The sequence below is a fragment of the Pyrus communis genome, chromosome 11 (genome assembly GCF_041283825.1).
Source record: "Pyrus communis isolate YQ-2024b chromosome 11, ASM4128382v1, whole genome shotgun sequence".
Classification (NCBI taxonomy): domain Eukaryota; kingdom Viridiplantae; phylum Streptophyta; class Magnoliopsida; order Rosales; family Rosaceae; genus Pyrus; species Pyrus communis.
In genome coordinates, this window is record NC_142575.1 from 21,742,724 (window position 1) to 21,755,424 (window position 12,701).

The following is a 12,701-nucleotide window of genomic DNA, read 5'->3' on the forward strand; positions in this document are numbered from 1 at the left end:
TTGATTTATACAAGTTTGAAAATCACGATACTTCAAAATAGTAAAATGAGAATTACCCAAGCTACATAATTCTTTGCATATGGTTTAATTGCAAAAGCTTAGTTCAGTTGGTTTGTGGATCGACCGATCTTGTGGTTAACTCGGCTCAACTCATCTCATTTTTTAACCAATATTGAACCTAATTTGGCTCGACTTAATGAACGTTGAAAAATTAATCAAGCAAGGACAAATAAACATAATAGGAAGACATGTGTTAAGTTTTAATGAACGAGACGAACATGAGCTATCTCATGAAAACATGTACAAGGCTACAACCTGCTCACGGACTTTATACCAAATATTTCAAAGCTCATGTTCGGCTCCATTTTTGAACAAGATTAATATTTTGTTTGATTGTAATTGATGTTAATATTTTTAAGCCAACTTAGTATTATAGTTTAGTGGCCCTCTTTTTTACTTGTAAGTAAGATGTCTTAAGTTTGATTTTCGCAAAGGCAAATTTAAACCACATTATTGATAGCCCATTATGAGGCTTAGCTTACTCCCTCACTCCCTTAGCGTAAATAGTAATACTACACTTACCACCTAATTGTACAATTATTTGTATCATCTCTTTGATAGAGGTAAAATCTGACAAAGCATGTGGGTCCTATCTGCATTAGAAAGATGTACAAATAAATTATAAAAGTAATATTTTTGTAAAAAAATAAAAAATAAATAAAATCATTGCGTAACATTTTATGTTAGAATTTCCTGTGCACCCTATGACCCTAGGGATTACAAATTATAATACAAATAGATCAAGAATAATATGGGCACTGGGCATTGGGCATTGGGCAAGAAGGGCAGGTACCCATGGAGCAGTTAATAGTTTAGATTCTGTTCAATTATATGTATAACATTACAAAATTAATAATTATTTTTTTTTCATAGTTATCTAAGTTGATAAATGAGTCACTCACTGTTTTGTCTGCAAGCAAAGATTTTTTTATTAGGGTTTCTGAGATTGATTCATGCACGGTGGATGCCCTTCTTGTTTTTTCCTATTTTTTGAGAATTTTTTTTTAAGACAATGTCTGTACTTTTCAGGGTATCCTAAATACAGTAATTCAATATTTGTACACGTGTCCCATTATACTTGGACAAAGTCATGGCATACAAGAAAATTGTTTGGGATTAATTTGGTTGTGTGCAAGCATGAACATGGTCCAATGGAGTTTCATGTTCCATGTTACTATTTAAACATGTGAAGTTTGTTTTTGGAGGTTCCCATGGTATTGTATTTTTTTTACACCGTAAATCTAGTGAGATTTTTTTTGAGCGTATCTAAATAGGCTCTATGTTTACTTTTTACGTTGTTACATTCTATTTAGGATTAAGAATAAGCGTAACGGACATACTTTTTACATATCTCTCGTTATTTGCGATGAGACCCTATTCACCTCACCTCTTTGGGCTACTATTGGATCGAGAAATCGGTTTGATTGTCCATCTTTTTTTATATAATAATATATATTTTTAATATAATGTATATAAGGCATCCTTCAGATAATTCAAATCGAAGCAATTGGATGTTCGACTCGAGCCTACATGACATGACTTATCAATAAAATGAAAACAACTATTCTGCTTAGAAATGAAATGTTCCAAATGTTCTTGTAAATTCTTGTTCCCATTGTACCATTTGTATCTATATGCATTAGGATCCCAATTCATGGATCTCTCAGTTCGAGAAATAAAAATAAGAGGATTGAACGATTTCTTCTGACTCTTTTTCAAATTTGATAAATGTTGGTTGATCATACATTTTATTATAGTTCTATGATTCAACCAAAGGTTGTGTTGTAAAACTAATTTTCAGATTATAAGTGGTAAATGCGTTGGTGGTTAAAGTTTTCATCTTTAAATCAATGTATTTCGCACTCAAATCACCAACCCTTCCCTTAGTCTAGCTTAAAGTAGTAATAAAAAACTATCACTCAGATTAATTAAGTAATACATTAGATAGTCAAATTCAGAATCCCGGCAAATACTTGTTTGAATATATGATTCAAATTGACATTTTAACATAACATACATGGTGCCACTTAGTACTACGGTCTAGTTGTATTCCTCTTCACTTGTAAGTGAAATGTCTTAGGTTCGATTCTCACCAAATGTGAGTTTGAGCCATATTATTACTAGTCCATTGTGAGACTTAACGCACCCCCTTCCTCTTAGTGTAAATAATATCGTTTGTTAAAAAATAAAAAATAAAAAAAATAACATAACATACCTGGTTAGTTTGATCCAACAGTTGCATGGGTGAATCCGTGTATGGAGAGAGAGAGAGAGAGGTTGACTTTGGAAAGAATTAAGCAGAGGTTGGAAAAGCTGCTAAACGAGCTAGTTTTGCACACAATGAGGATTCCAAAGTAGAATCGCAGAGGTTGACTTTGGAAAGAATTAAGCAAAGGTTGGAAAAGCTGCTAAACGAGCTAGTTTTGCACACAATGAGGATTCGAAAGTAGAATCGCATGTCAACTAATTTCACCGTCTCCCTAAAACGAAATGGATTTCAGCACACTGACAGCCACCCTGAGATCGAGATATTCTCTTTCGTATCAATTTCGTAGTTTTAGTGGGCATCGTTCAACCAATTAATGTTGCATATGAATGCGGTAAACAAACTTAAAGGAGGTAATAGCGTCAAATCATTAAAGAGACGGGTCAAATGCTCATTTCCAACAACACCGATATTGTCTCCAACTTGTAATTACCATCCGCATAGTACCACATGTGTATAATTTTATCACAAAAGACCTCGTATTAGTTGGAATTGAGTTAGGTTATTAAACTCCTGTCTCTACCCGATGTGAAATATTTCAACAAATAGTAATTATACGGGATGGAAGTCACCTTAATCATGAGGTTCTCAATAACAAACGACATGTAATATTAACCAAAAGCAACAGCAGCATTTCAACTTCAGCATTTTTAATACCATGAGATTTCCAACACAAGAAGATGATATAACCATCACAACAATTTTTCAGCAACACAGATGAAACTGCTCTTACCATTCTCCACAATCCAAATGCAAATGTAAACAGAGAAAGACAACATATAGCAAACCCAGTACAAGAAGAAACGTGATTCCGTTGCGAAAACTGGGATGGGAACAAACACGAAGTACAAACCCCTTGCCCTGGGCCTACATAAACAAGGAAGCAGAACATAACAGGCAATGTATGAGAAATAGTTCTTAGCCAACCAACTTAAATTCTAGATCAGAACTCGATCTTAGATATCATCAATCCCGGGGAACAACGTATATTGACCCAACATGCATCAGTGTAGCACAGGACTAAATTAGAGGGGAAACATATGTCATGTAGCAGATACACAAGGCAAGACAACAGAACCTAAATCAGCAGAGAAAACTAGCTAAATATAAAAAACTTCACCCATACGTACAGCATACTTCTCCACTAGAAAATCTGACTGAAAGTCGTCAAGCAAAATATGAAGCAACAACGTAAAAGATTATGGCTAGTACACAATAGCAATTGATGGCCAAGCTACAAGGAATCACCGTCCTCTTGATATTGCTTCATCCAACTCATCATGCGTGGAGGGGAACAACTCTATGTATCGACTTCCAAGAGTCATCCTATCCTTGGCCATAGCTGCCTTGGAGTCTTCCGCACTAGCAAACTCCACAAACCCTTCCCCAGTGGGCCTCCCTTCCGAATTCATTGTAAAATGAATTGAGTTCTCAGACAACACATAGTCCTTAAAGAAATCCATTATATCATCCTTGCCAACTGAAAATGGCAATCCCCTCAACCGCAATACCCCCGTGTGCTCCGCTGAGTCCTTCCCTTCATCATAAGATTTGGCCCTTGGGGCATTTCTGCGAGGGGAACCACCACGAGAATCAGAAACTTCTTGTGCTATTGCCTTGTAATATTCCTGCCTTTTACTTCTGAACACTTCAACATATCTCCTGCCCATGTTGTGCCTATTCTTTTGAAGGGCAAAATCAACCTGGAGAGGATACCCCAAAACACAAAATGCTTCCCCAGTGAACTTGCTATTCTTGTGGACAAAAAGAACATCAACAACATCAAGACCATGGAAGAACTCAGCAACATCAACTTCCGTGCAATCAAATGGAAGACCACGGAGCTTGACGACAGGGAAAGGCGGAGGCTGTCCAACATATGCATAAGGTGTAGGATTGTACATATAACTTGAGCCTGGGGAGGTTCCATAGAATGAAGATCCTGGCTCGCCTAGCCGCTGACGCTTTGAACCCATTTCACGGCCATCACCGCCATCAGAAAATTTACTTTAGTCCCCAGTGACAACAAAAGCAACAGAGGAGAAGCACACTCATCAAAACTCACATATTATAAAGAATCATGACTAATTACACAACTACACTAATAAGCATTCCAATTTTCCTATACCGTTTCATTTTGTAACCATTTATGATTGAAACAAGATGAATCTTGGTGCAGGAAGAATAAAAAGTGCACCAATATCTCCTAGTAGTTGGGTAGTTTTTCTTCTTTCTAGAAAAACATTTCTCATGCACTTTCATTAAACCACAGCTTTTATATCACAAAATAAACAAGTTAGACTTGGAATAGAACCTAAAACAATAGTATTTGCATTAATATAGACTTCAAGATTTGGAATCCATTATGTACTGTTTAGAATACTCAGTAATAAATTCTCGGAGCACTTTCATGTTCTTTCTGTGGGTGTGTGAGAATCAATTCTCTACATTGCATCTCTCCTTGTGTTTCTTCCTATACATCAGTTGTTTAGAAACAAGAAAACATGTGCTATTATAGGGATACCATAAATAAATAAAGATGCAAACATCAACACCATTCCTGAATATCAAATTTCCATACTATGTGTATTATAGGTTGTCGGACAATAACCACAATATAATGCTCTGCCTTCACAAATTCCTCAGCCCACGAAACAGCCTCACCTAGCTATATACCAAAGTAGATTAACAAGCAGTGGTTGTGCACTAATTCCTTTCCCAATGTGATGCACCAGGACAAATGTAAACCTACGAATGCCCCTTTTACTTTTTATTACGGTGGTAAAGCATTCCTGAGTTAGAGACATGGTGGGATAAGAGGTGGAAAGTAATACAATGTGAACTCAAGACTAACTTATTGGGTTACAGTTAGTATTACTTGATTCGATTTTCATTTTTTATTGAAAAGAAGTTAAAGTTCGTATTACCTTAATAGAAACCCATAAATGCTACAATCTACTAACATGCATAATAAACAGGTTGAGTTAGTAGGAAACACGAAAATAACTTGCTAACTAGTATTATGAATATATTTTTTTTTTTTTTCCTTCATTTATTGATACGGGATCAAGTCTTCCAAGTTTTTTCTAAGCATATGCGTCAAGTAAAGGACCTTTGTATCAGAAATATGTCACTTAATCTTAAATACATGTGGTTTGAAAGTCAGTAACACAAGACGAGGCCAAAAAGAAGCTACAGAATTGCACTTCAGCATTACTTGACACAGAATCGTAATAATGCTGCCTAAAAACATAAGAGAAAAATAGGTTGGGTTAACGTTATCCACAAATAACCCAATTTTGACACAACAAAACTGCCTACGTATCTTCCATTTCTTAGTATACATTGTACTATTCCTTGTAAAATAATAATTTTGTATGATTTTTCTAGTATCAGGATGAAGTGGATTTTGATTTTATAAGGAATGTATGAGTAATAAGTTTGGATATTTATATGTGACACTTAGTTTTCAGCTTTTAATTTGAAATATATGTGGAGTCGTGGACCAACCCAAACATGACATCACTAATATACATGGTAGGTAAGTGTAAAGTCACTCCTCTCGACTAACAAAAGAGAAGCCGGATTAGGGTTGACAAATGTTCGATAACATAAAATGACAGGAAAAAATCACCACGGTCTAACATAACTTGGAAATGAGGTATGTAAACTGACCCAAACATGACATGATCAATGAAGAGGTTAAGCTAATGTTGGGTCATCTTAAATGGTTGATAAGACAAGTTGGGTTAGAGTTCTTACTAGTATTCAACATCATATTCAACATGAACCTAAAATGGTACGGGTAAAACATGATACAAATGCAAGTTGAAGCTTCCCTTAGGTGCGATAGGTCCAGAGTTTGAAACACACCCTTTGGGTCTGAGGACCTTGTGCTACTAACTTATAAATTTTAGGAGTGGGGAAACAACTTAGGTGTAAAATTATAAACTAAAGATAAATTTTCCATGGAAAAACCATATCTGGTTGCTGGAAAATAGAAAAAATAGGATATTTCCTAACAAAACAGCCGGGAACTTGTAAATACATTTTTGTATTCCACATTGAATCTCAGAATTTTAAATTGTTTTCTCCCATTACCCTGGACAACCACCATAGATTTAAATCATAATAGGTACTCTCTACCTGGTTTCAGCACCAGGTACTCTCTTACTGTATTAATTAGGTCAAACATTTTATTCAGGTCTTAAACAAACCCTCGAAATTATTTCAGTTGCGACTAACTTAAGGGTTTTGATGACATACTTTCACATCCTACGTTCCGCCTTAAAGCGCTTATCAATTTCAAAACAAGGGAAATAATCAGTAGTTGCTCAAATAGAAAAAGTTCCCCTCAGGCCCAAATAGAAAACAGAAAAAAATCGTTAGTCCTGCAATAAAAACAACGTTTGCTAATTACAAATTACCAGCAAGCATTTTATTGATGTAAGGGTTCTGATATCATCGATCACTAGCTATAGACCCTAAATTTGTTGAATTTTCTTCGAAATCGAGCATACGGAGGCAAAAAAACAATCCCAGAACATTAAATTAAAAAACTAATTTAGTTCTAATCATATCATTTATGTTGTTCAACCCCAAATAATCCATAAAATTTCGAGAAAAAATGAACTTATTATTCTGGGCGTCATCTAGTTTATACTAACCCACAATTAACAAGAACAACAGAAGGAAATCGACTAACAAAGGCCATCGGTAGAAATTATTAGGGAAAAGAACACTTACAGGAATTTAAATAACCTAAAAAATGAAAAGATGAGGAATCATTGTAATAGTAATAGAAGAAGAAAAGGAAGAAATTGGAATATAGGATTACAAGGAAGGGAAGGGAAAGTGGAGTTACCCTCTGTAGAACATGTTCCTCGTTCGTAAGATTGTATTCGTCGTCGTCTGGTTACACCACACGTGATGTTTTCTGTCTGTCTCTTAGTTTCGTCTCTATAGTACGAGAAATGAGAGCCCGTCTCTATGTATACCAAACAAGCTCACAAATTTTCCATATGAAAGGCTTTTTATTTTTTTTATTTTTTTTATTACAAACAATATTATTAAGGATTAAATACTTAAAACCTTCAAATCTTTTAGTATCATTCTAAATTAGTTTTAACGTTTTTAAACATTTCAAATAAAGTACTCAACCTATTGAAAATGTCGTATCCGTTAAGTCGTAGTTAATTTTCTGTTAAATTAAATAGACTTTGTCTCCAACATCAATAGAAGGTTATAGAAGCATGGCTTCCACCAAGTAATGGTCACCATCACCCCCTTCACCCATCACATCCAAACCTAATGCACAGCCACAAACTTCACCTTACAACTCAAGCCGCAACATCGAGAAGAAGGTCATGGGGCTGCATGCCGATGCTGGGCTGTATCATGTTGGTGACACCTGCCCAAATGGACCTCCTGTTGTCGCCACATGCCCAAATGGCGCTGTCACTTGCCCAAATGGGCCTGCTGCCACTTGCTCAAGTATCATCCCAAGAGACAACCCCTCTCACACTCCTCCGGTACCGATCCATTGAGGTTGTTACATCTTGAGAATGGACATACTTGTCACAACGTGAGTATGTCTTGGACTTGTTGTCTAAAACTAGCATACTGGCGCGTAAACCTGCAAATACTCTAATTGTACATAATCATCACCTTGTAGTCTATCAAGTCCAAGTTCCAACAAATAAGTAGAGGTATCAAAGGTTAGTGTGAAGATTGCTTTACTTGTCACTTACTAGACTAGACATTGCTTATACTGTAAGTGTAGTGAATCAATTTATGCATGAACCGAGTGAGGATCACATGGCAGCAGTAAAGTAAACCCTAAGCTATTTAAAGGGAGCTCCAGGAAATGGTTTAATATATAGAAAACATGGACACATGGAGGTGACAAGATATGTTGATGCAAATTAGGTTGGGAATATTACTAATAGGCAGTCTATGTCAAGATATTGTGCATTCATAGTCAGTAATCTAGTGACTTAGAGAAGTAGGAGACAGAGTGTGGTGGTAAGGCCGTCAGCAGAAGCAGAATACAAGGGAATGCCACATGGTATTTGTGGACTTAAGTTGATTCATATTCTTCTTAATGAGATAGGCTTTAAACCCAAAGGGTCTATGATGTTGTACTGTGATAATCAAGTAGCTCGGATGATATCTAACAATCAGGTGCAACATGATAGGACAAAACATGTGGAGGTGGATAGACACTTCATAAAGGAGAAGTTTGATGTTAAGTTGGTGACATTCCGTTTGTAAAGACAGAAGAACAATGATGTTCTAACATATGTAGTTTCTACTAGCAAGTTTTATGACTCACTCGACAAGTTAGGCTTAGGGGATATGCGCCAATTTGAGGGGAGTGTGGGCGTGAGTCAACCTCGATAAGTTAGGAGAATAATTATTTCATTTTCATGTTGTGCAATTCAGGGAGCATTTCATCTTCATCTTGATTAATTGTAGTTCTATAAAAAGCATATTCACTTAATTCCATGTTGTGCAACTCAGGGAGCATTTCATCTTCATCCACAACAATCTCCTCTTCCACCTCTACTACATCCATCATTAACAACTGTTTATGGTGGCCTTTTTGTTCTCTCACCCATTTTTCATCATAGAACCAACACTCACATTTCTCCCTTTTTCTTTATACTTCATCAGGAGACAACTTTTTCACAGGTGGAGTATTAGTTTTAACTTTGGTGTTTTGGAAATTGGACTAAAAAGTAGAGGTAGATTTAACATTTTGGCCTTAATAAGAGGAACCAAATTTGAGCTCTCTAAGCTTAACGTCTACTTGCACATCATAACTATAGCATCAAGTACAGTAGAGGGTTGCAATAATTTCATATCGTACTTCAACTCATGCTCTAAAACCATCCAAAAAATAGCTTTTAAGTAAAATTGGTCCAACACCAGAGGATCTATTGGCTAATCGCTAAAACTCCATAATATAATCTTTTAATGTACTTGTTTGGCGTAGCTTAAACAAAGTCTCAATGCTATCTTCAAACATAAAAGGCCCAAACTCCTGGTAGAAGGCTTTGGTGAAATCTTCCCAACGAGGTGTGCTATACAATCATGCCATCGAAACCACTACTAGGCTTCATGCTCCATATGAAAAGAAACCGTGAGCACTTTTTGGTGATCAGGTGTGCCATAATATGAGAAGTACTACTCCGCTTTATATATCCATGCCACGTGATCATCACCATCCACGAAATGAGGGAAATCTACTTTGTGTTGCCACTGATGACGGTTTGGTTGAACTCCAAGGTCATTGATCTAACGAACTGGGTGCTTGACTGGGGCCATGTCACGAGTATCAAGAGGCAGATGACCAGTACCATATGGATTTGAATCATCTGGTGGAGGAACCAGCTCCAATGAGGAACTTCTCCCCCTTTTAAAATTGACCTGTTATATGGAAGATTCCAGTGCAGCAGGACTATCGTCCATGGCTGTGAAGTGAGTCGTGGTGGTGTGGCGGGGCATACAAGAAGGGAAGCCAAGAATCAAAGGATGATATCAATGATAGGAACTAAGTTCAATTTCTAATTCAACCTTGACTAGCAGCAAGATCAGAGGTGAAGGATGAAAGGAAGGAAGAAGAAAATGGAGCTGAGCTCCCAATTTTGTAGTATCTTTTTTATTGAAATGACCGTTGCCTTCCCACTAACAAAAAGAGCACTTATACAATTCAAGCATACATTTCTTGCCAGCTAACAATTCTTAATAACCTTAACTAACCAAATATTAAAACCTAATTTAATCCCCAATTAAGTGATTAAGCTAATCACTTATTACAATCCTATCATATGCGTATGAACGAGTCATACCTTCAAAATGATTATAGTCAAGGGATATCACCTACAGGGTTAAGTGCTAGTTTGACATTGCTGAAATTATTTGAAAAATAGCTTTTAATAAAGCTGGGGCCAAAATTGTGTTTTGGTAAATTAAAAAATAAAAAAAGTGTTTTTTTGTCAAAATCATGGGCCCAAAACAATAGAAAGCAGAAGCAGCTCTACCTCTGCTTCTGAAAACATCATTTTTTTTTTTTCACAGCATAGCAACTCCCAATTAGCTCTAAGTTCCCAATCTCTCTTGTTATGCTACCTATCTCCTCCAGCATGGTTAACTTCCTGATTTTTCTAGGTATGCCTGTTGAATATATATATATGATACGGACAAAGATATGAATAAATACTTATGTTTAGTCTCTTCACTTAACTGGATATTCAATTGTTAAACATGGTATTCAATCACCAAAAGTTTGTTGACATGTGCTTACCTGATAGCTGGTTATGGCTAAGATCAATTTCTTGTAATGCAGATAAGTTGAATGTTATGAGAATGACTAAGCAACAATAGGTGGTTAATTATATATTCTTCTGCAGTTCTGAGACTGGTCCTGTTTATGAGCATATTGAGCGTCAAAAGTCCAGAGAGTTGACTATTGGACAAAGACGGGTGATTAGAAATGTATAAACATAAGAGTTTTCAACATCCTCATGTTAGTTGGAACTTGGAAGGCAAGCGGAGATAAAAAATAATCTGTTGTGAATTCTAGCCTTATCATATAATGGTACATAATGCCACATTAGTTAGGAGCCGTTTGATAACCATTTCGTTTTCAGTATTTAGTTTTTTATTTTCACCTTTTTAAAACCTTAAAATTTGTTTGGTAACTACTTTGAGATTTTAGTTTTTTTTTAAAAAAAACCAAAAACTGAAACTTACTATTTTGGGTTTTCAAGTTTTGGCCATTTAGTTCTAGTTATCGAAATGGAAAAGAATTAAATGGTTATCAAACAGCTTCTGAATTAATTATCTAACGGTTTTTTAAGTAATTTTGTCGAGCCATATCTAATAAATTAACTAGCGAACCTAATTTATCACTTATTCAAGGTAAAGTAGAAGAAACTCTTGAGGGGCAACTTTCAAGTGTCACGTGATGAGTGAGACATCCTATATAATATATTTTCGATGAGAGGGAAGAATATCTTCTTCATGATACTCAAATATTTGCAAGGCAAAACAAGTTTTCATAGCTATTTTTTATGATATCCATTTTAGGTTTTCCTTCCTGATAGAACTTTTACCACACGCACAAAAGGATTAAAAACACCTATAATACTTGCAAGAGTAACAAGGATATTGTAGTATAGATGGTTCTAGTAAGGTTGTTCTCTATAGGGATTATTAAATAATTCGTACTAAACCAAATATCAATTAATTATTTAAAAGAAAACTTTTGGGAAGATTGATTTTATGATCTAATTCAATAAAAACAACTTTAATTTTAAGGATTAGAAAAATCTGCAATATTAAAAGAAGGAGAAAGAACTAGTTTTTAAGAAATCAAAAGCACTAGGGTTCTGTGGTCACCTTAACAATCATACATAATTCTCCCAATTACTTATGACCTATACATGCATATTTTGAAGGTTAGATTTTCCTAATTTATGTCTACTTGGACCCCCTCACATAAAGCATATATCAAACATGCAATCCGTCTGTGGTATTTAGAACAAATATAAACATGCATGACTCATTAAGTTTTTGTGAAAACCCTCTGAAAAACCATGCAACCCTTAAGACGTGGTATTCATCCTAAGTGAATTTGCACATATTAACCACAAGAAGCCTTCGTCAATTTCAGGGACCAACCGCCGACCAAAATTGCATCAAATTATTTTTCTAAAATCCTAATGGTCGCGAATCATCAAGACACTTGGATAGTTTAAACCGGTAATTAATAATTCAAAACCTACATGCATAATATTATAAGCAAATTGAAAAGAAACTACACATTCTTACTAAGGCTCATGGCCTCACCCTAGCAAAAGAGATTAATTACGCATATTCATAATTAAAATCAAAAGAAATTTTATTGAAAAAGAAAAAGATCGAAAACACCTTAAATGTAAAAGTCTAAAAATCTCAAAGCCTTCACCAAATTCCTCTCTCAAATATCGCATAGAGAAGAAGGAGAACTAGGGTCTGCCACAATGGCTTATTTATACTGCTATAATTAAATCCTCCTAGAAAAAAAAAGTCTTAGAATAAGACTAGGAAACCAAATAAATTAAGAAACATGATCCTAACTTGACTAGTAAAATTCACCCAGAAACTGTCCAGCCCGTTTTGGAGCCATATCTGCACCAAATCCAACCCATGATAGCTAAATTTAAAGCTTCTGAACATTTCTCCAGAAGGCCACCAACCCAACAAAGGTCATCTTGAGCTCTAAAAATCGCAATTAAGCCCAAAAATGTCACTTTCTAACACTGTGCACTACTTCTCTATTTCATCGCCAGAAAATAACCATTTGGTAGAAAAAACCAAAATTTTGACA

At 35.5% G+C, this 12,701-nt stretch overlaps 1 protein-coding gene across 3 annotated transcripts; it reads right to left on the reverse strand.

Annotated features, from left to right (window-relative positions):
• Window positions 1–3,262: 3,262 nt before the first annotated feature.
• LOC137742295 (uncharacterized) lies at window positions 3,263–7,356 on the reverse strand. 3 transcript variants are annotated; one of them, XM_088680378.1, is made up of 4 exons: window positions 7,191–7,321; window positions 4,698–4,799; window positions 4,455–4,598; window positions 3,263–4,333 (listed from the first exon to the last, which is right to left on the reverse strand). In XM_088680378.1, the coding sequence occupies exons 2-4, from the start codon at window positions 4,736–4,738 to the stop codon at window positions 3,571–3,573; spliced, it is 948 nt and encodes a 315-aa protein (XP_088536504.1). In that variant the 5' UTR covers window positions 4,739–4,799; window positions 7,191–7,321; the 3' UTR covers window positions 3,263–3,570. The 3 variants fall into 3 exon arrangements, with proteins under 3 accessions (XP_088536504.1, XP_088536505.1, XP_068338227.1); XM_088680379.1 differs by lacking the exon at window positions 4,455–4,598; XM_068482126.2 differs by lacking the exons at window positions 4,455–4,598; window positions 4,698–4,799 and having other exon boundaries at window positions 7,191–7,356.
• Window positions 7,357–12,701: the final 5,345 nt, after the last annotated feature.

Bases quoted from the DNA above. Each gene is read 5' to 3' on its own strand.
- LOC137742295 (XM_088680378.1), bottom strand. From the start codon at position 4,738: ATGAAAGTGCTCCGAGAATTTATTACTGAGTATTCTAAACA. The intron at 4,599-4,697 runs GTACATAATGGA...GTGATATAAAAG, and splicing joins ATTACTGAGTATTCTAAACA to CTGTGGTTTAATGAAAGTGC. The intron at 4,334-4,454 runs GTATAGGAAAAT...TGGGGACTAAAG, and splicing joins AATGGTTACAAAATGAAACG to TAAATTTTCTGATGGCGGTG.